The sequence below is a fragment of the Echeneis naucrates genome, chromosome 17 (assembly GCF_900963305.1).
Source record: "Echeneis naucrates chromosome 17, fEcheNa1.1, whole genome shotgun sequence".
NCBI lineage: Eukaryota > Metazoa > Chordata > Actinopteri > Carangiformes > Echeneidae > Echeneis > Echeneis naucrates.
Genome location: NC_042527.1, coordinates 2,465,859 through 2,488,238, shown reverse-complemented (window position 1 = coordinate 2,488,238; position 22,380 = coordinate 2,465,859). Strand labels below are relative to the sequence as shown.

The 22,380-nt window shown below is 39.7% G+C and overlaps 1 protein-coding gene across 5 annotated transcripts in view; it reads left to right on the top strand.

Moving 5' to 3' along the window:
* The first annotated feature begins 242 nt into the window (after nucleotides 1-242).
* LOC115057168 (xenotropic and polytropic retrovirus receptor 1 homolog) overlaps nucleotides 243-22,380 on the top strand; it is a 47,567-nt gene continuing 25,429 nt past the window's right edge. For 4 of the 5 annotated variants that reach the window (XM_029524065.1, XM_029524064.1, XM_029524063.1 and 1 more), the window contains exon 1: nucleotides 301-739. In XM_029524065.1, the coding sequence (XP_029379925.1) occupies nucleotides 671-739 (69 nt within the window). In that variant the 5' untranslated portion in view covers nucleotides 301-670. Of the gene's footprint in view, nucleotides 740-22,380 lie in introns of all 5 variants that reach the window. The other variant, XM_029524062.1, reaches the window with a different exon arrangement.

Sequence of the window (22,380 nt, the reverse complement as noted above, 5' to 3'; positions counted from 1 at the left end):
CAAACGAATGAACAAGAAAAAAACATCTTAATGTACAGCAATGGCTGCGTAAAGCATCAACTGACGCTGTTCCTGGGCTAAACCAGTGAAAAGATAATTTATTCTTTCTTTTTCCATGAAAGCCGACTCATTCTCCCGCGATTAAGATTGAAGCAAACCAGTTTCCTAAAAAATGCCACACATCAATTTACGACTGCCCTCAACGCTGATGCGTTTAAATATTTCCAACTGCACTTGAACGCCGCAGGAGACGGGAGGTGGAGAGAGAACTGAGGCTGAACTACAGCTAGAGAGAAAGGAGGTGGGGAGACAACGGGACCCTGCTAACGAAACTCTCTGGTTCCGGTAAAACTGAAGACTAATGTTGAGATATCAGCGCTACAAATGAAAATATAATGTGAATTATCCTATAGATAAAACGTGTCTGGCTTTGTCGATTGTGTCTCTTTAACGGCAGGGATATATGCCGATAACTCGTTCTGTTGCCGTGAAGACAAAAAGGGCACCTCTCTCTTTGACCGAGCAGCCTGACCGTAATCTTCGGATGAGAGCTCCAGTGGTACGTTGGTGAACCATCTCGCGCAAAATCCCTTTTCCGCTCAGCTGAAACGACAGCTCCTCGTTACTTGAGACGACCGAGGAGGGGAAAGGGGGTCACCAGACTGACACCATGAAATTCACGGAGCATCTTTCGGCTCACATCACCCCGGAGTGGAGGAAACAGTACATTCAGTATGAGGTGAGTTAGCCTCATGGTAAACCTGCCACAAGCTAGGTGACAGGCTAACGAGGCGTTCACACACACTGCAGCTGGATGCCCGGACACTTTGACCCGTTATTGCTATTGTTATTCACACGGAGACTGGTGGGAGATTCCCCATGGCCTCCTTGTCACTCATCCCTAATAATATCATAACAGGAAAACACGAATTGTTTTAGTTGTCAACGCCCGCAAATCAAGCGCCCAGAGAGCAGTGTTAGCTAGCAGAACTAGCTGAGCTGGTTTAGTAGCTCTGCGGGTTACAGTGGAGCTGCTGCGATGGGGGCCGCACACTACTGTATCCGTGTCTTCCCAAGCTGCTTTTGATGTGGTCAGAAGACAAAAGAAACTTGCCTGAGTCATCATTTATTGAGCTGGTTAATCTCTGCGTCTGTGAACCCGAAGTCTCTGCTCAGATGCTGACCCAGCTTCTACCCAGGGGTCATTGAGGGAATGAAATGTTCTGATAGCCCAATCTGCAACCTTTGATCCATTAATGTTGTTAAAACTTATTGCTCAGTACCTGTGTACATACATTTTAGAGAAAACAAACAAAGAAATTATCAGACGTTAAATAACGCATTTGCATGGGTTGCAGTATATTTTACAGCGGTTTTCAAAGTTCTCTCAGTGATGTCTTTGTACAACATGCTGCTGATCTGTCAGATTGGGGTTTCCTCTTCATTTTCTTTAAGCTATATTCAGTTTACAATGCCGAATCAAAGCAGAAACACAACTGGTCTCATTTCATTTATAGTAACCAATCTGCAAGCAGTCCACAGTAATTAGTAATGTAACAATTGGAACAGAGCACCAACACCACTTCTGCAGGTTACTTGAAACTGAGTGTCAGTATGTTGGAAGTGAAGTTATTTTATGGTTTCATATAATTTGAGTCAGTCTGAGTCCAGTCAACTACTTCAACGACTATTATTAAGTACAGTACAAATGTACCTAGAGGTGATATCATATTCAAAAGCTGTAGTTGCAGCCTGACATTGAGATGAGTGGATGTGATGATATAAAAATTTTGTTGCAGCCTTTTCATTTTGCAGAATTACTTTACCACAGAAGGTATTAGGAGCTGGTGTGATCAGCAGGATGGGTTCAGAAGAGAAGTCTCACTGCTCTGTTGTTTAGCTATTCTAACACATACTTCATGTGGAGCGTTGTTAGGAGCAAATAATATTGTGGGAATTCTTTGTAGTTCTGACGATGCAAGGGGGCTAACATTTACCAGATAACAGTCAACTAGTTACATGATTAACTTTGATTGCGACTTTATGTTGCTTGAATGCTGGGGATGTTTGTGTTATCAACTGGAAAAAAACTATAGTCAAGACCAGTTCCAGCCTTGAAGCAAATTACGTGAAAGCTTTAGGTGGTGGAATTAAAGTGATTGATGTATAAATTGTCAGAAAATAGTAAAAATATCTGTCCTAATTCCTCAAAAGGGCATCTTTTTACAAAGTACAAAGCCCCAAAATGTGTAGCTTTATATCATACTACACAAAGAAAAGCAGTCAATCTGAGAAGGTGGGGGGAAAAAAGATTTTTGGAACCTCAAAACTGGCTCTATTGAAAGGTATTTCAATATTACCAAATTTTGCTGTATATTTACTAATATTACCGAAGGTCGATTCTGTCATGCCTGCAGACTACAGTAGCTTTTGTAATGTCACTTACAGGGAAACCCACTGGTCTTTACCCAATGTTTTTTGAGTTCCAGTGGTGTGAAGCCTCCAGTTTGTAGTTTTTGGCTGTTGCCACCTTTTTTTTTGTTTTGTTTTTAAACCACAGCAAAAGGTGGATTGAGCCTGCTCTGTACTCTGTCTTGTCAGGCACATAGCCATGTGTTGAACAGTCTGTCAGTCGCATGCCTTAATGATCTGCTTGACCGTCATCTTGGCAGTGCCTAACTACATCAACTCTTAGCTAATCTAAAAATTATCAAAGAGGAGAGTCATGTGTTGAGTCAAGTCTTTGCTCATTCATCTGTCACCAAAAGAGACCATGCCTCTACAGTGCATAAATACCTATTGAAATGTAAACAGGTTAGTTATATAAAAATAAACTCCTGTACAGTCGTGACGATTGCAGCAAAACTGTTTTGTACATGTTTACTGCTAATGTAAAGTTGGACATTTTAACACGAAAGGCTATGAGGACTGACTCATTGTTGGAGCCTGTGTCTATTGGTCTGTAGAGGAACCATATGTTTTACTGTTTTGGTGCTGGCTTCACATTTTAGTCCCACTTGTCCATTGGTCACCAGAAATAAAGAATTGTTGTACTGCAAAGATCTCCTGAGGCTACAAATCACATTGTCTTATTGCCACAAAAATCAGCCTGAATAGCCTGGTTCTAGCAGTCAGTATATTGTTTTTGACCTTCAAGCATTAATTTAATCAGGAAAAACATTTTTTTTAGGCTGTCAGTGTTAACACGTTAATTGCAATCAATCAAAAGGATGCGATTAATGCATAATTTTTTTCATCTATAAATAGCAAGTCAATCACAAATCATATGTATTGATTTGTGATTTAAAGAAATTATCTGTTAATCATGTCTTTTTAATTGTCAAAATTAACCTGTTAATGCCAATAGTCCTACAATTTTTATTAATGTTAGTTTTTATGATATCTGTGCACAGTTTTAGGTCAGGGCATTAAGGACAAGGAATACAACAATATAGCCACAAGGGGTGTGCCCAAAAATCGATTCATATAAGAATCACAATTCTCATTTACAATGATTCAGGATCAATAAAAAAAAAAAAAAATGCTTTTGGCCTCCACTTTGTTTGTGGGACATCCTGATGTTACCATGGAGCTGGTTCTGGAACATACACATGCGTGGTAAGCACCAAAACAAGGAGGAAACGAGCCCCGTCCTCGTTGAAGGCAAATATTTGGAGTTGGACTTTGGTTTTTATCTCCAGCCCTATAAAATCAGTTTTATTTTTTTTCCCAAATTCCGCTTGAATTTTTCCCATATTCCTTTTTTTTTTCTTTCTTTCTTTTTCGGTTTAGAATTTTTGAAAATTCAGTTTTTAGTATTGTATGCAAATTTAACCTAAAGACAGTGTTTTAAATAATGAAATATAGGCAATTTCTTCAGTTATAATTGAAAACTTTAATTCTTCCACACATTTAAGTAAAAACAATGAAACAACAAAACATATGTTCCACAACTTTGGTGGAAATATCAAATGCACTCTAAACTTAATTTCTTAATTCTTATTCTTAATTTTTTTCTGTCGCTATGCTGTTTGGTTTTCCACCAATTACTGACATCTCCATTGAAGTACATGATAGTCAACCTCTTTGTGTTAAGCTCAGTGAGCGACTCTCGTTTGACTTAGCACTTAGCAGTCAGATGGCCGCTTCACTGGGCATGTATTATCAGTGACCACCTGATCTGAGAATTTTCCCGACATATTCATTTTTGTTTTGTATAGACTGTATTGTGAAGCTGGTCTTGATTACATGTTTGTATAAAGGTTAGGAGATGAAACGTAATTCCAAGTGGTCACTTGAGACACATCTGGAGATTTATTATATTATCATGTTATTGCACCTTATGCAATATTTCATGTAAAACATGAAAGTTACACTTCTGTACAAAGTTGTTCTGATTCATATAATGTTCTCAGAAAGGCCCTGATTGAAATACAGAATTAAGTATTGGCAAGTATATGGTTATATGTACCACTTGCATACCATGTAAGTTATCATTGCTGACATTTTGCTACAATTCTTCCTTACAGTTTTAAAAGCATAGCCTGCACTGGGAGATGTGGTTGCAGCCACCTGCAATTTCCGGATAAGTGATTACGTGCAAATATTGTAACATTAGGTGTGAGCAAAATGTCAGCTATTTGGCAGTATTGGCAGTATTTTATTTTTGAAAATTTACAATCAGAAAGGCAACATGTGCAGTATAAATGCCTGCAATTTGAAGGACATATCAGGATAAGTTCTGCCCAAGACATACACTAACTCAGTGGGACCTAAGCTAATACATTTGTGTATCAGTGACTGGGATAAATAGAACTGCCTTAGTGCATGCCCAGTGCACATTTTGTGTTGCTTGTTTCCAGAGTCTGTTTCTTTCTCCTGCAGTGTTTGGACACAGACCAGATTTAGTTCCTTCTAGCTGTAGCTCTGGCCCGAGGCCCAGTTAGTTTTAATCCCGGGAAGATGTTGGACCTAGGCCTTGAACATTCACAGAACCATGCTGATCTGGTCTGTTAGGTGTATGCCATGTTTTTTCAGAGCAGCTGTGTTATGGTCGGAGACCTATCATGACAATGAAGATGAACAGATGTGTACTGTGAATTCAATGAAAGAGGGTTTCTCTGTTTTCGTGGCAGCCTGGCCCATTTCAAACATGCCATGATTCATTACAGCTCAGACTGTTGACATTGAGGCAGTTTATCTGCAGACGTGTGAGATGTTCTGAATCAGTCTGGACAATAGAGCAGAGTCAGACTCTGTTGACGCACTGGCTGCATTCCTCAGCAAAATGTGTGATGGAAACAGCTTTATTTAACCTGACCAATTCAAACCTGAGTGTGACTTCCACACAGGAATTATCAGCATAAATGACTGACAGCCATCTGAAAGACTCCACAGATACTGGTTAAAAGTAGAGATAAACCGATTCAGTTTAGAACAGATTCTGGTACCTGAATATGGATATCTGCTGTTGCTGATGCCAACTGAATGTTATTATTATCCTTGTTGTTGTTGTTGTTGTTGTTGTTGTTTTGCTGGTATTATAGGCAAGTTACAGGCTGTACGAAACCACAAAACACTTCTTATTGAAAGAGAGAAAAAAAAAAAAAAATTAAATGCAAGAAATTTAAATGTATTCCAGAGCAATTTATTTGAATTGTAACTGTGGAAGGAGTGGAAATTGGAATGGCAGTTCCTTTATTGTTTTGAAAAACTTGAAGAAATTAGGTGGATTGCAATGCATCATCAAATACTAAGTTTCTTTATAAAAGTAAAAAAAAAAAAAAAATCAAATAATTTTAAAATAACTATGTTTGTGTTTCAAACCAGCCACATTGTGAACGGGACGATTCAAATACAGCTATATGGCAATGCTGAAGGAACAACTGTGAAGAAAGCACAGCATCATTAAAGTCCAAGAGAATCTGGCGAAAAGTGACTTGGATTAACCCAATTACCAGGAAAACACCAGAGTTAGGGATCTGGGGCTTTATAAATCTTACTCAAGAAATATTGGCAGGTTCTTCTAGATAAAAAACAACATTTCTGCTCTCACGGCTGTCAGTCTCTTCTTCTTTTTTTCCAAAATGTTGGCTATAGTGCTGAACAGCCTTTCACTTTTGAAGGTTGAAGGTGTACTAATGAATTTTACTGCAATGGCAGCAAGGATAGGAAAGCGAGCATGGTTATTTCCCCAAAACTGGAAAAGGCTGGCAAAATGAAGAATCTTTGGTTCTTTCAAATATGTTTGGAACAACACCTGTCTTGGAATTCCCTGTTCCAGGTTCATCATGTTTGTGCAGGATGTTGTCACAAGCTCAAGGTCAAGCTGCTCTTGCGTTTGCTTGTGCTTGGACCATCTTCCATGTAAGACACCTTTTTGCTGGCTCTCTTGCATGTGATGGTTATTATTATTCTTGCATGTGATGACCATCTGATGTTTCACGGCAGCCTTGGCATGCTTGGCAGTGTCAAACGTAAAGTATCTAACACAAAAAATAAAACAGGTTGAGCACAACTCTTCTGTTGCTGAGATATTCCAGCACCAGTCAATCAACTATTTTAGTGTCTTACATATAATAAGACAGTCCACACTAATAAACAAAACATTAAATAAGAGTAACGATAAGTACAACCACTAGACAGTCAAAGACAGTCAAGACACACAAACAAATATTGCAGTTACACTATACTGTATTTTGACTCATTGATTCAACAAAGACTGATTTTGTGGTTCATAGGTTTGTTTTTGATTCAGTCAGTCTACCATGTACCCTACATAAATTGTATGCTATGTATCAATGTGTAATCCAGCCACTGTTCAGTAGCAGCAGTTTATGGTGTAACTTTCATATGCCACTGGCCTTTTTATTCTGATATAAATTTTCTTCAAATGTTTTAACTGAGTCATTACCTTTGCACTGGGCGAAGCTATGCTGAAGTTCATGGGAAGTTAGTTTGCTGATGGTTGCTGGTTTAAATTTAATTGATAAACAGAGACACAACAACTTTGTGGTTCTTCTTGTTTAGTTTAAGATGTGCCAATAATCTTTAGAGAAAATTAGTCATCACAATCACAGCATCACAAAGTAGGATTGTGAACAATGATCAGATTGATCAGATTCTATCAAAATCCAGAGCATAATACAAAGTCCAGCTCGTTTTTGCATTAGTGTTATTACGAGACTGAGGAGGTTTCTGAAGGCCATCCTGTTTATTAATCAATTGACATTACTTTCCATCTTGCAGTAGTATAGAGTTGTATCTAAACCTCGCTTAAGTGCCTAGACAATAACTGTTGTTGGTTCATAAAGATGGGCACCAGATGTTGACTGCACTGGCTGCTGTTGAACAGCAAATGGACACATGGTCACATGCTCTGTGATCTTCTACATCTTCTCTGAACTGAACATTCCTCAGAACATTTTTTCCTATCAAATGTAATAAATGGTCGTATTTCCTTTTGCTTTTGTTTTTGAGAATTTCCAAACTGACCTGAGGCCTGTATCACAAAGCTGGATTTTAGTTTAAAGAGATAGCTTCAGGGGTTAACCCTTGGTTTTCAGTCTCATGAAGGTGGTATACTTTCTATTGGGCTATGTTGCCAGAAAAAGGCCACAGTGCTTGGCCATACTCTGAGTCAGAAAATCCTCCCAAATGGATCAGCCCTCATCGTTTAGTTATGACATAGTCTTACAATGCAGACTGACAGTTGGGGCTGTCCTACAAGTGTGTGTGTGTTTGTGTGTTTTAGTGCAGTTGCTGGTCATTGGGATTGCTACCTTCAGTTTAATACTGTCATGGAAGACAGCTGCTGATGGAAGGAGGATGGAAAACAAAGCGTAAAGGACGGCAGAGAGAGACTGGAAAAGAAAGTATATTTTTGGGGGCAGAGGATGAGGAATATAGATGGAGAGATGTGAACAGACAAAAGGGGCAGTGTCCATAGAAGGAAGAGAAGAATAAAAATGGAAACAGAAAAGGGATTAAGGGACAGTCTAAAGTTTCTAAAGGCTTTGTAGCCATAATCCTGACCCAAACTCTGAATTAAACCTCCTTGTCAGAACAAAAGAAATGTGAAGTACTTTAACATAAACTGACAAAATATTAGTAAAAAGCTTAGAGAAATTTGACAGACCAGAACTAAGTGAGTGGATTTGCTTTCACCTATCTGGTATTTGAGCCTACATACTTGTTCTTTGTGCGAACCCACATGCATGGATGTGTACAGATTTCCCATAGCTGTCTTTAGTCTGAAACTGTAGTTGGCAATTTCATCATAAAATGGCAGCAGTAGTATTCACTGTGTGCACAGGCAAGTGACTATTTTGACCATATTCTAATTTTTATGCATATTTTCCAACTCCAAGCTGTATAAACTTTAATGCTTATTGGATTTAAGCATATCAAGTGATGTGTATTTGTGTAATCAGGGAGGGTGTGCTCTAAGGAGATCAACACCCTATATCAAGGCGTGCATAACAGTTGCGTTCCCTCAGGCAAAACAGGCCAAAAAAAGATTTAACTGACTCTGAAAAGTTTTCTTGACATTGCTAAGATATTGGGGTTTGATCAGAGGACCAGAGGATAGTGGTGTGACAAAAAGATTCAAATTGGCTGCCAAATATTTCAGAAGAATCAAATGTGAAGCTACCAGGAACCCATTATCCTCCAGTCCTGTCATATCCCACAAATGCAACTGCATAAGTGCCCAAAAGTACAAGGTGTACAGTTGGAGAAATTGCCAAGGTAAGGAAAGCTGAAACCTCACCACCACTGAACAAGAAACTTAAGTTGAAACGTCAAGACCAGGCCAAGAAATATCTAAGGACAGTTTTTAATGGTTTTCTGGACTAATAAGATGCAAATCAGAATCGGAAAGGCCTTTTGCAAGGCAGTGGATAGTCCAGCCCAAATGACTTATTTAGAATTTTGGTTGCCGTTGGAATGAATGAGTTCTATACTTTGTTTTTGTCAACAGTACCTTGTAGCAGTGGCCAGATTGTAAGAGCTAAAATTTATTGTGGAGTGGTTGCGAGGGGTCGTGTATGACGGTGTTGGCCTTCTGTTTGCTTGCCTGTGTGTGGAGATCTGTCAATGAGGTCTTAGTGGTGCCTGTTATTGTAGTAGCATGTTTGGTGACTGCACATTTTCGGTTTATCTTTAACAAAGAGTGTACCAGGATGAGATGCTGTAGGTTAAGATTGACTCAATGAGCGATTTCTAAACAACTGTTAAAACATTCTTGCTCACATTAAAAGTCTTCAGATTTCTTAACAGGCAGAGGCGCTGTTGCAACTTTTTATAGTTGCTCTTGCGGTCAGAAAAGGACAGTCAACTTTAGGGATGCAATGGTACAGTTTTCCCTCGGTTCGGTATGCATCACAGTTCTTGGGCCACAGTAACAGTATGGTTTTGGTGTCTTAATATAGATCTATTCAATAGAAAAGGCAATATATTGCATGTAAATTAAAAGCAAGCACAGCTATAATTAGAGCACTTTATTATAAAAATGTAACACCCTTACATAAAAAAACAGAGCAGTATCCAATAAAAAATAAACAGAAAACATTGTAGCCACCATAATTACAAACTACTTAACTGTTACAAATAGAATATCAGAGAATAGCACAGATGTAGTCAAACCACAAAATATATAATGAAAAGTGAGCACTTATCTTACTTGCTCTTTATCAAACATAGGCAATATCAAATAGAAAGTGCAGTATATTATAAAAATAAACTAAATAAAAAAATGCTAGCGCAACCAATTTGAGACAGCATCTCAAAAATCACCATCCCTCACAGTTTGCACAATTAAACAAATCAATCAGTGCCCCTGCATCAGTGGATGGCTCCTCCCAGCAGCTGGGCATGGCGGAGTTGTTGAGCTGCCAGCAGATGAAATATAAATGTGACAGTGAATGTTCTGCACAGTTGGCACCATTACAAGCCCAGTGAGGTCCAGCCTCAAGCCAGAGAAGCTGGACACGCTTGTGTTTCTGGCCTGAAATCTGCCTGACAAATATATTAATGTGTATATGTATACATATATGTGTGTGTTATTGTTATTATTATTATTATTATTATTATTATTATTATTATTATTATTATTATTATTATTATTATTATCATCATCATTATTATTTAAACTGTCAGTTGCTGGCACTTGTCCATATCCATGTTCATATCAACTAAAATGACAAGGGAGAGACAGTTGGGGAAAGAATAGAAGTCAAGCGGTGATAACTACTTTGAAACATAGTTTTACAAATGGTGATGACTATTGGACTTGGATAGTGAAAAAAAGTATTTTAAAAATTGGACGGAAAGAGACAGTTATATTGTTAATTGCAGTTATTTCTGAGACTATTAATTTGGAATTGTTACAGCGCTAATAAAAATGGCCATTAAGTGCAGCATCATTTCAAAAGTGTTAAACAACTGTAAAGCAATGCTCGCACACCATGCTTTATTTGTCATTTTTTGGTTTTCATCATAGTTGAGGCTAAATCCAAAATGATCCCACACCGCGGACTTGTCAGAGGATGGCGCCTCTTTACCTTTTCCTTTTTTCTGAGTCCCGTTCACTTGCCATATATGCTCAGGGTTTACTCTCATCTCTCTTTTCCAGCATTTGCATGCCGAGCACTGATTGGCTCCTGGGAAATTCAGGAACTACTGGGGCTACTAGTGGGCCTGAGCAGTGCAGTGCAGCTCTCTATTGTGTCTGCGCCAGGTGTATCTAATCACACAGCATGCGCTGTACCAAGTTTTGATAAAGTTTTGCGACAGGCCGAAACATAGCAAAATACCGTTGTTTGCCTTTGTGTATTTAACCAAACAGGGCGTACTGAACAGTTCAGTAAAATATTGAAAATTGTTGCATACCTAGTTGACCTCACTGCCCACGTTTTTAAAATGTTCCACCTGCTCCACTGTTAATCCAAGAGCATGTTCAGGGCTGTACTCTGATCAAAAGTGTGGGGAACTTAGACCTGATTGGACAATGTATGCTGGAGTTATGAGGACTTTCGTTTTTATGGTGAAACCTCAAAATCTCACTGCACTGCCAGTCAACTATGACGTATGAAAAAGACATTGATAGTTTTAAATCTTCATTGTCTTGAGATGATACTAAGTGAATATGAAGTCATTTGGATGAAAACTGTAGTTAAAGTATGGCAAATCACCAAAATCGGCCAAAAATCTCAACATGGCTGACTTCCGATTTGAGTGACGATATGACGGACCAGGTTGATGGGCCCATGGCTGGGTCATTAACCGGCACAAAGCTCCACTTTGAGTCAGACGGTGAGGTGGCGTATTGGGCTATAGCTATAATTATAGCTATAGCTATAGACCCAAGAGACCTGCAGTTATACTCAGTCAAAACTTGAGCAGATCAACGTGGACCTGGACTTGACAATGAACTGGCCCAAGTGAAATATGCAAACCTGATTGAAAACCACCACTGTCATGGAAGCTAATGCGGCGATCCCAGAAGCAGGCCAGAAGGTTAATATCAATGACCTATTTGCAGAAATAGCTAAGTTTGGGGTTAATATAAACAGACTGGCGAACAACTTTCGTAATTAAGTCCAATACAGCTGAACTGAAAAGTACAGTGAGTGCTTTACAGACTGGATAAGATGGAGAGCTGCAATGCTTATTTTTAGGACCATGCCGCTAATGTGGCTAATGAAAACCAGCTTGGCAAAGCAAGAGGAACAACAGTGGAGCTAGTTCAAGGAACAGGAAAACCAGGATAGGCAAAACAACGCAAGGGTGATTGGACTGAAGAAGGGGAAAGAAACAGGCTGTGCAATGAATGACTATAACAAGAAAATATAATCCAATGGCCTGGGGCTGAGAGGGGAAGAGTTAGATTGAAAGGAAGTTTTTCCTTGCCACTGTTGCCAAGTGCTTGCTCATCGGGGGATCTGTTGGGTCTCTTTAAATAAATTTATAAAGAGTTTGGTCTAGACCTGCTCTATATGTAAAGTGCCTTGATGTAACTTTGTTATGATTTGGCGCTATATAAATAAATCTGATTTGGTTTGATTTGAAAGGAGCCACAGAAGTTTGGGACCGCAACGAAATGACAAACAGCCTCCATGTATGATACTGGTGAAAGCTTGCACTGCCTGGCAGATGACCAATAAATGGTGACGGCCAATAAACAGAGGGAATTATGGTGGAAGGATTGCACTCTATTTGCGAAGACATGACCAAGGAACGTGCATACCAGCGGAGGCAGTTCTCACCAATAATTAAAACTCTGTGGGAGCAGCAGGTGAAACAAACGCTGGCACACCCAGCCGACCTGGCTAGATAAGAGATGGAGCTTTACTGAGCTGAAGAAGGCTAGAAATTTCCTCCAGGAAAAATATCCAGACAAGAGAGAGTAAAGATCTGTTTGACTAACATGTCTACTGAGGAGAGCGGAACTCTTTTCCTGGAAGATGCGGTGGGGTGCAGAATTTCGGGGAGCTATAATAAGAAAATAGTAATACAAATGTGTATAAATGGAAGAGGGGGGTGGGATTAAGTTGTACTTCCCACCCCTTTTCAGATATGCCAGTGGAACTATTGTGCTGTTTTTTCTTTTCTAAGGCTGTCTTGTTTGTCCATTTTGTATTAGTATATGTTTTGCTTACATCATACGTGTGTATATATATTATTTGCATGTTCGAAATTAATCAGTAAAAAATAAAAAAACAAACAAAAACAAAAAACAGTTGTGGTGTGTAAAAACAGGTCCACTGACAACATGAGGAGACTACTTTATCTAATGTGGATAAATAGAAACAACACTTGCCCTCTTCCCGCTATGGCCCCCAAAAAACATTAGGTACGGTAGAGTGGGATTTTTTTGTTTGCTATTCTGTCAAAATTAGGGGTTTGGTGAGGCTTTTTGTAAATTGATAAAAGTTCTATCTTCATGCCCTAAGGCTGCAATTTTCACTAATGGGATGATACCTCCATTCTTTAATATCAAGATCAGCTCTTCAAGGATACAGTCTCAGTCCACTTTTATTCATAATCTTCCTTGATCAGACAGGAGCCGCGAATTAAAAAGAGTTCTTGCAGTTGGCAGGGAACACATTATTTCTTTATGCTGATGATTTTTTTTGGTGCTGAGCCAAGATCCTGTAAACTCTACAGCAGCAAGTTCCACAGATACATTTCTTGACTGTAATAATACAAATAGCTATCCCACAGCAATTGCTATTAAGACAGAACAATATGATAAAACAATTTCTTTGGGATGGAGGGAAGCCTAGAATTCACATGGACAAGCACTGCCAACCATAGTGGTTTAAAAAACCACTGGACTCTGAATGATCTATTCCAGGGTTCCTGTGGATCCTTGTAAAGTCTTAAATTAAAATCTGGGTAATTAAGGCCTTAAATTGTCTTAAATTCACCATAAATTTGCTATAGGTATGACATTTCCAGGTGGTGCGTTTAAAAACGTGGTACGGTTTACCTTAAAATATAGTATGTATTTGTTAGATTAACTTAATACAAAGGTAGTAAATGAGAGACTCTGCGATTAATAGCCGTTTTATGGTACGCCAGTGACAGACTGACATCAGGCTGCGTGATGCCATTATGTGCCATGGTTGTCGAAGTGAGCAGTTCAACATGCAAAGATGTGCATGTTGAAAGTGCAAATTTATAAATGGTACAAGTTGTTGGCACCAGCTGAAAACAACAATGAGGCAATGTGCAAAATATGCAAAAAGATGTTTTTGTTAGGGACCATGGGTGTCAAAGCCATCGATTCACATATTAAAAGGAGGAAAGCACCAGCGGTACGTGGCAGCAGCTAGCCACAGTGGAGCCAGGTTTGAATTATCAGTAAAAAGATTTTTGTCTTAAATTAAAACTAACATTAAAGTTAAGAATGTCAAGCTGAGGTGTGATTCATTAGGTTACTATCAGCTCATTTCAATCGCATACTATATAAATATGTCAACTGTCTTACAAGGGGGAAAAAAGTAGCATCAGAACAAGTATTTGCACCCACACAAATGTTCCCAAATATATTTTGAAGTTTCACAGATAAACTTTCTGGCAATCATGACACTAAAATAATTGCAATTTCAAGCCCTGGAAGCAATGGAGAATTTTTCACTTGGGAAAATTGAACACTTCTTTAAGTTCAGTGTGACATCTCGGTTAAAGTGCATATTGCAGGTAATTTTTTTGTGATGTGTATATATAATCTTGTCTAAAAAATACCCTTTGAAAAGTCAATGTAGATTTGAATTTTTTTTTTTTTTTTTAAAGGTGTAAAAGTGCAGATTTAGTCCAAAAAAGTGACAGTTTTGAGCTCAACCCTCTGTTTTTTCAACACTGTGCCATAGGATATGCTAGTTTCTGCCATCACTCAGTGTGGAAGTAGGTTAGTTATTAATCAGTGCGGTCGTGTTATTAAGAGTCAGTGTGTTTTCAGCAGTGTTGTGTTACATAACCCATTAATTTGTCATTGTCATGGCAAATAATTTCATTTGTGGAGGTTGCACAAACTCCAGCCAGTCAGGACACTGAATCCACAGGTTTCCTATCAGGGAAAAAACGCAGCTATCCTCCTTGCCTTGGTGCGCAGCTGAAGAGGGGGGACTTGACGACTGCATCAGCTACAACAAACGCGGTCGTGTGTGGCTCTCACTTTAGACCGGAGGATTATCAATCAAGTGATCTGATGGAGTTCACCATGCGATGCCGAAGCAAGACCAGGTGCGACTGACACGAGATGCTGTGCCTTAGGTGCACATGGCTTACTCAGCTCAGTTGTCCGAAGCAGGCTCCAGTTGTGCCGGAGAAATTTCGAGTTTTACAAATCTGCTGAACATTCAGCATTATTTAGTGCCACGGGCTATAGCTCAGAGGGCACTACTTCTACACAGTGCCTCTGTGCATAGCACGAGGCACTACTTAATCTTCTCCATACTTATTATTATTATTCCGTCACATTTTCGGCAATTAATGCGGGTCGTACCGCTTGACGTAGCCCTACAATGTATATATCAAAACGTGCGGCAAGTGTGCTACGTTTTGGTGAGTAGATTTTCCGATTTTTTTTCCCCAAATTATTCCCAAAAAACCAGCCGAAATGTTCCATAGAGAATGCATGGGAGCCGAATTTCACCTATTTTCTCAGTCGCGTAGCTCTGTCATATGTGCACCTAGAAATGTCATTCCAACTTTAAAACGGAGGAAATCTTGTGCCAGAACATCAAACCTTTTTCTCCTAAATATTATACTTTTCAAACTACGAGCATTCAAAGGAGGAGTCCGATTCACTTTTTCCTCAAAGTTAGAGTGGAGACGCTCGTTAACTAGAGTGAGAGCACTGTGAAAAAGTCACCCACATTTTCATTTTTAACTCGAGTTCACGGCCAAACCGTGCAAAGGAGACAAACAATTTTTTGGCAAAACGTAGACACAGGTCTTGGGATTCAGAAAATCTAAGTTTGAGAGCTCTACTCCTCACCAAATTTCAACAGTTGCGCTCAGAGCGCCAGCAACACCTGCTTTTGCCCCAATTGACTGCAATGCAAATCAAGGTTTCACTAAAAACAATTTCACTCTGACTTCGCACTGTCCCTACATGCTCATTTTAAGGAGTTTTCAAATCAAATAAAGACTGTCGGAATCCTCAGACTCTTCTGTCTCTCACTGTGTTTTCGCTTTTCGGACTGGAGCTACGGTTTGCTCGCAATTCGCAGTAGTTCGGGACGTGGTCAAAAGCCACTTTTTGGAGAGTTTTGGGGAGAGTCTGAGCTCTGACCTGAGCGAATTCTCAAATCACCGTGGCAACCGCAGGCCCCTCAGCTCAAGACTGTGTGCAGCTGTTGCTGTGGATCAAACCCACCCTACTTTGGAGCCTCACTGCTTCGTCATACTTTGTCACAGAAACGCCGTTCAAAGTTTAAACGGGCCAGAAGACCTTGAACTCTGTTTGTGACAACAGGCTTTATGATAGCTCCTACGCTTACTACACAATCACAGATCAATTGTCATGCTGGTCTCATCTCACTCTGTCTGTGGGCTATGGCCATCACTTTGATATGGATATAGAGATGCACACACAGACAGATATACAGACGCACACAGAGACAGATATAGACATGCACTCACACATTTACATAGACATACACACAGTCAGATAGACAGATGCACTCACATATACACAGATAGAGACAGATATAGACGCGCACTCACACATATACACAGACACAAATAGACACAGATATACAGACGCACTAACACATATACGTGGCACTTCAAAATTTCCCTGGAATTTTCTAGTTATATACTTTATTATCCTAGTTCAAATATGGAAAATAAAACATGGAAGTAATCAAGTGTAAAAAAAATAACTAATAATTAATTATTTCTGCCCTAAACATAGCATACTACTGTCTGCTGGCTTGGAGAGGACCATGCTCCGGCTTGTGGTGCGTGTAGGCTATCTGCCTCAGAGGGAGTGATTCAGACAGCAAGCATCAAATCCCAGGTTTTGTGTTGAAGCACTGCGCTTGGAGCCTGGGGGTGACATTCTCCACTAAGGCCCAGTAGGGCTTCTACCTCCATGCAGTACATGCTGTCTTCGGCTGTGGTCATGGCCTCGCATTTACCACACAAGCACCCATCAAACAAAATGTGGATCACCAAAGTGTTTCTCTCAGGCGGCAGTAGTACAGCGCTATACCTCGGAATGTTGATGGCTATTACGAGTTTGAGTAACTTCTTCAAGATCATTAATTTTGATTATTTGTAAGTATCAATACTCCAGCGTGTAATAGATGACCATTAATAATTTTGCTATTGCCTGACATATGATGGTAATCTGTGCAATAGTATGACGTGAACACAGTATTACATAAACTAACACCACCTGCCTGCTCTCCACTGATTGTCCTGACACCACAGCTCTATCTCTCTCCTCTGACCATTTACTCTCCCTCTGCTCTCTCCCTGCTCTCTGGGGCGCATAACTGGCTCGTAGTTATCGGGCTGTGGTCCGTCGTGTGTAATGGTACACATTTAAGATTTCTTCTGTGTCAAAACTGAGATTGGGATCCACTGTTTTCCTATTGCCCAGGTTCACTGCCTACGCCACTTCCGCTTTAGCTGTTTCAGATGCTGAAGTAAAATTTTCACACAAAAACAACTCTAGAAGTCTAATTAATGTATTTACCAATATATTTTGAAGAAAAAAACAGTTCCTATATTATTTTTCTAAACATTGATTCAAAGTGGTCTTTAACCTGCAATATGCCCTTTAATGTTACTACTTTTTATGCAGACAGTGAGGCAGAAGAGAAGTGCAATATTTAACAGGCCATGTAAAAGGAACATGTGAAACAAGATGCATTGGTTAGGACCTACTGACTGTTGTCGGAGTCAAACTACAAAAGTAACGCAGAGTATTGGGGGGTGTTGCTGAAACAAATCTGATCTATAGGACGTCCACCTCACAACTTGAAGAAACATTTAAAGTTCATATGTTTTGCAGAATCCTGACCTTACACGTTGGAGCTGTTTGTGACTTGTGGAGAGCCAACAAATGTTGATGAAGGTGTTAATCATGTGTCACTTCATCAGCATATAGTATTAATAAATATAGTAAGTATAGCATAGTAAAAATAAATATAGATAACATTCATTGGTTTAGTAACTGGGGACTATTGATATTTGATTTTGATATAAGCTATACCTGACTTGTCACACTGACAAATACCTCATGTTTAACATTAGTGTAGAGTACATCTACAGTATTGATTACCTTAGTGGATAATATTTAAAGCTTATATAAGATGGAGAATATAGTATATGAAAAGTATGCAGCTGATTTTCACATGAGTTGACATGAAGGACTGATCTTTACAGTGACACAATTTCATCAATCCAGATAGTTCGAGATAGCTAGTTAGTGCAAAACAAGCACTAACATGTCTCCAAAATCCAAACACAGGTTAGGTCAAATTTTCATCGTTTTAGAAAATAATGAATGATTTAACTTCCACACAGGTTGGCTCAGCTAGATGTTAATACTCACTTGGTCTTGCTTTTAGTTTGCATAATTTGTATGTCACAGAACCTGACATCAGTCATGAAACAATCATATCTCCAAAAACCTTAGTTGTTGAGAATTTTGGGGACAATATTTCCCTTTTTGTTGTCATGCTCTGAGGCTTTTATATCAACATAAAATCGGCCTTGATCCTCTTTATCCACCTTTAGGAGACACCCCATACAAGCTTTGTGTGAGCAGAGGGAAACAGAAAAATCAAAAATTAGGCAAAACTTCAACATATTAGATTTTCTACAAGACTGAAACACAATCTTATGACTCATATAATATGTATAATCTTTCTGACAGTTTGATGTTGAGATATAAAGTCTCCTAGTAGGTGTAAGGGAAAGAGAGAGGGAGCGTAATAGAGGGAAAGAATGTATAAAAGAGATAAGATATGAACAATGATTTTGGTTTTATTTATAATTAAAACCAAAATTCTTATCATTATTTCCCATGTTCTCAATGGCACCTGAAAGTAATCTGATAACATTAAATACTGTAATGTTCATAATTCAAGGTAGTGCAGTTTTTATGAGAGAGAAAATGCAATCAACTGAGCTGCGTGACTGAGGGAGAGAGGGAGTTAGGGAAAGAGGTGAGTGTAGGGGAAAAATACAGAATGAAAGTCATCGGCAGACGGTCAGTTGGCAGAGCTGCCCTCCTTCCTGTTGAGCTGCTTGTGTTTTGTTTTGGAAACTTGGGCCTTAGCATATGCTGAGCCAGCTCAGATACATGAACAGACCAGTGCAGATGCACATTTATTGTGACCTTCAAGGGAAGTGTGGGAAAGCTTATTTTGTGGTTTGATCACATATGTCTCTTTATTGCCTGCTTGGGTTTACTGCTGAGTGGAGCACAACATCACTTTGGTGAACAAACACTTTGTCGACATAAATTAGCATCATACTAAATCAGTCAACATCAACACAAAGCCTAAAGGTCACTGAGAATCTCTCTGCAGGTGAATTCTGCAGTGTGCACTGTGCAGAGTGTATGCATTCCTTTCCCTGGGATATACCCTGGATGCACCCTGCCCTCTGGCAGGCTCAGGGTCATGATGGCACGGACAGAAAAACTGAAACAGCTTCTTCCTGAGGACCATGAAAGCTCTGCAGGAAGCCTGAGCTGGAGCTAATTCATGCTGCAATAGTAATTTGCAAAATATATTTGCAATTCAATATTTATATTTTAGTACTTATTAATGCTTTATAGTTGATCTTATTTACAGGCTTCTGTGAAAAAGGAATGCTGACAAACTAATTTTGTTGTACAGGCATGTGGAATGGCAAAGAATCTCTGTATATCTGTAGATGAGAGAGAGTTTTGTTGCAGCGCAGTATATTCCCGGTGTTACTGATAGAGATGATACATTCACTGTCATCTCCGCCAGGAACAGAAATCAGAAGCAGTCTAAATGAAGCCCAAATGCTATATGGCAATGTGACAACCCAACTGGCTCTGACCCGACCTATTTATCTGCCTAGTAGTTTTATAACATTATCATTAAGGCCAGTAGGCAGAGATACAAACCTTTTCTACCATCACTCATCATGGAAAATGTCAGCTCTTTGAACAAAAGTGATGACAACCATGAGTGCTATCTTATGTGTTTTATTGAAATCTGGCTGAATCAACATGTCTCAGACTCCTGTGTGGAACAACCTGGCTTCATTCTAATACATTCAGACAGAGATGCTAGTAGCAGTAGTAGTAGAAGATAGTAGCAAAGGTGGAGTACTGTCTTTATTTGTGAAGCTAAGATGGTATACTTGTATCTCTGAGAAGATATGTCGTCCATGTTCATGGTAAGCCAACTAGAGGCAGGTTTTGTTTACACACAAACACACGTGCACAGCTGGACAGACACTGTAACAGCAGAGTACAGCACTCCCTATGTTACACTGGAGATCAGTGTAAATTTCCTACCTCTTCTCTGAAGGCGCAGATTATAGAGGATACTGTGAAATGTCTCAGATGTGGCTGCACTCTGCCCATCTACCCTCATTCACATACAATAGAAAATCACATGGTAAAATGGAGTTGCACAAATCTCATCAGAACCCTGTTGTGTCCTTGTCCTTCCTCTTCTGCTGCCACTCTCTTTCTTCTTCTCTGTTAACAAGTTAACCGACCCATGGCACTTCTGCTTATTTACCATGAGATTCCGATATGCGAGTGTGAATAATTTTGACTCTTTGTGCTTCCAGCTGGCGAATTATGTGCTAATTGTGTTCTAGCTGTTATGACTGAGTTCAGGATACTAAATGTCACTGCTTTCTAAAAGAGCACATGGTGCAGCCAGTGAATTATGAAGGGATTTGTATGTGGAGTTCTGAATCGTGTGAAACAAGGGAATAGCGTTTAGTTTTCGAAAATGGGTCTGTCGTTTGGTAGATGGTGTCATGGTTTCTGATGCTTAGTTAATTGGTTCACTTATAGTTTGTAAGTGATAAAGAAAATTATTCTCATCTTAAGCCACTTTTCCTGTCAGGCAGCAGGTGCAGGAGGGCAGCTTAGAGAGAATCCCTGTTACGTGGGCTTCTCCCAGGTGGGCATACCGGTCCTAGAGACATCCTGGCCAGTAGCCCAAACCATCTCAACTGGCCCCTCTCAATACGGACGAGCACAGCTCGAAACTCATACTCCTGGGGCAACTTCCATGGGATACCTTAAGGGACATGTTCATGACCCATCTCCAGATCCATGCAGCACATGCTGACTGTGGGGCAAACTCCCACGCCCCCTCTCACACCCTTGCGAGGGTATTGAGCTGATCGAATGTTTCACGACCTAAGCAAAAAGTGCCTTCACTGAACCTGAGGTTCAGCTAACGGACTAATGCCCTGGTGTAGACTTTCCCCAATGGAGGGCAAGGAATGTTCCACTGTAATTGGAAAGCACGTTCTGGTCCACCAGTCTGTTATTCCAGACACACTGTCTCCAGTTTCCATGCAATTTTGGAGGGCCTTAACCTCTTTGTGCATTCCCCCTAGTGGTTGGGACGCCGGCGTCCCAAACTAATAAACGTATGAAAGGTGCGCTTTATACAGTGACAGTAGGCAGGGTTTAATGCTGCATTTCAGCTGCATGCACAAAAATTTTGACGTTTCTGGGTGCTCCGGTTTTATCATAGTTGCTGAAAATGTGTCGGACAGTAGGAGACGACTGCAAGACAACAAGCTGCATCACATTAACAACAAAGGGACTATAAACATATGTGTCTTATCTTTACCCCGTTTCTTTCACCTCCAAAAAATCGTATACTGTCATAGAAACAACAAAGTGCAAAAATTGAGTTTTTTTCCCAATAAAGGTTTCAACAAGCCTGCTCACCAAAAACAAAAAAAGTTGCACGTCATTTTCTCTCTCTGTGAAATACGAACAAAGCTGAAGATGTGCCCAACAATAATCTGCGGTTCAATTTTATCCATCGTGTCCAGTTAATCTGACATTTAATGCTAATGAATGCTAATTGAAAGGTCCGTCAGACTGCGCATCTACTACGCGCAGGCAGCATCTCCTGTCAATCAAAGTCACAATGAAAACAATCTTTCCCTCCCATAGCAGAGGCCCTGAGGTTTCCTCTGACGTATAACAATCCATGATTGGGCCGTTTGTCCCCCCAAATAAGGGCTGCGTAACGGGACCAGAGCTGCACAGGATATACAGGCAGTGACGCACCCAGTGACGCACCCAGACGGCCCAGATGCCCCTTTAACTCGATGTTTAATCGGATTTTACAGTCGTGGAGAAGTTTGACACTTTTTTACACCAACATGGAGAATATGGCGTTTACACCGACGCAGCTGCTGCAAATGTTGTACAGTAAGGGTTAGGGTTAGCTAACCAGCCAGCTGGTCCCTTTGTTTACTCTCCGCTCCGTGTCAGCAAGTAAACAATGGACATTTCGACTATAAGTGTGTTTTTACTGCGATAAATTTTAATGTAATTATGAAATTTATAATAAAAGACAGTACAGGAAATTTCATAAATTCATATTTCAAAGGTATTTGTTAATTTCAGCCATCCCTGATAGGTGTGTGTTTACATCTGGAGTTACAAAGCTTCAAAATAACAACATAAAACAGGCAAAAATAGGTAAAATTCATGTTTGGATAGGTTTTGGACACCATATATTCAGCCCTATAAATGCAATTTTCAAATGAAATTTTACTTTTGAAACTGGTGTTCCTAAAAGCAGTCATGTCTGTGATTGGCCCCAAAAGGTTATGTTTAAAAAAAAAAAAAAATTATATATCACTAAAATCTTGCAGTGTGAATTT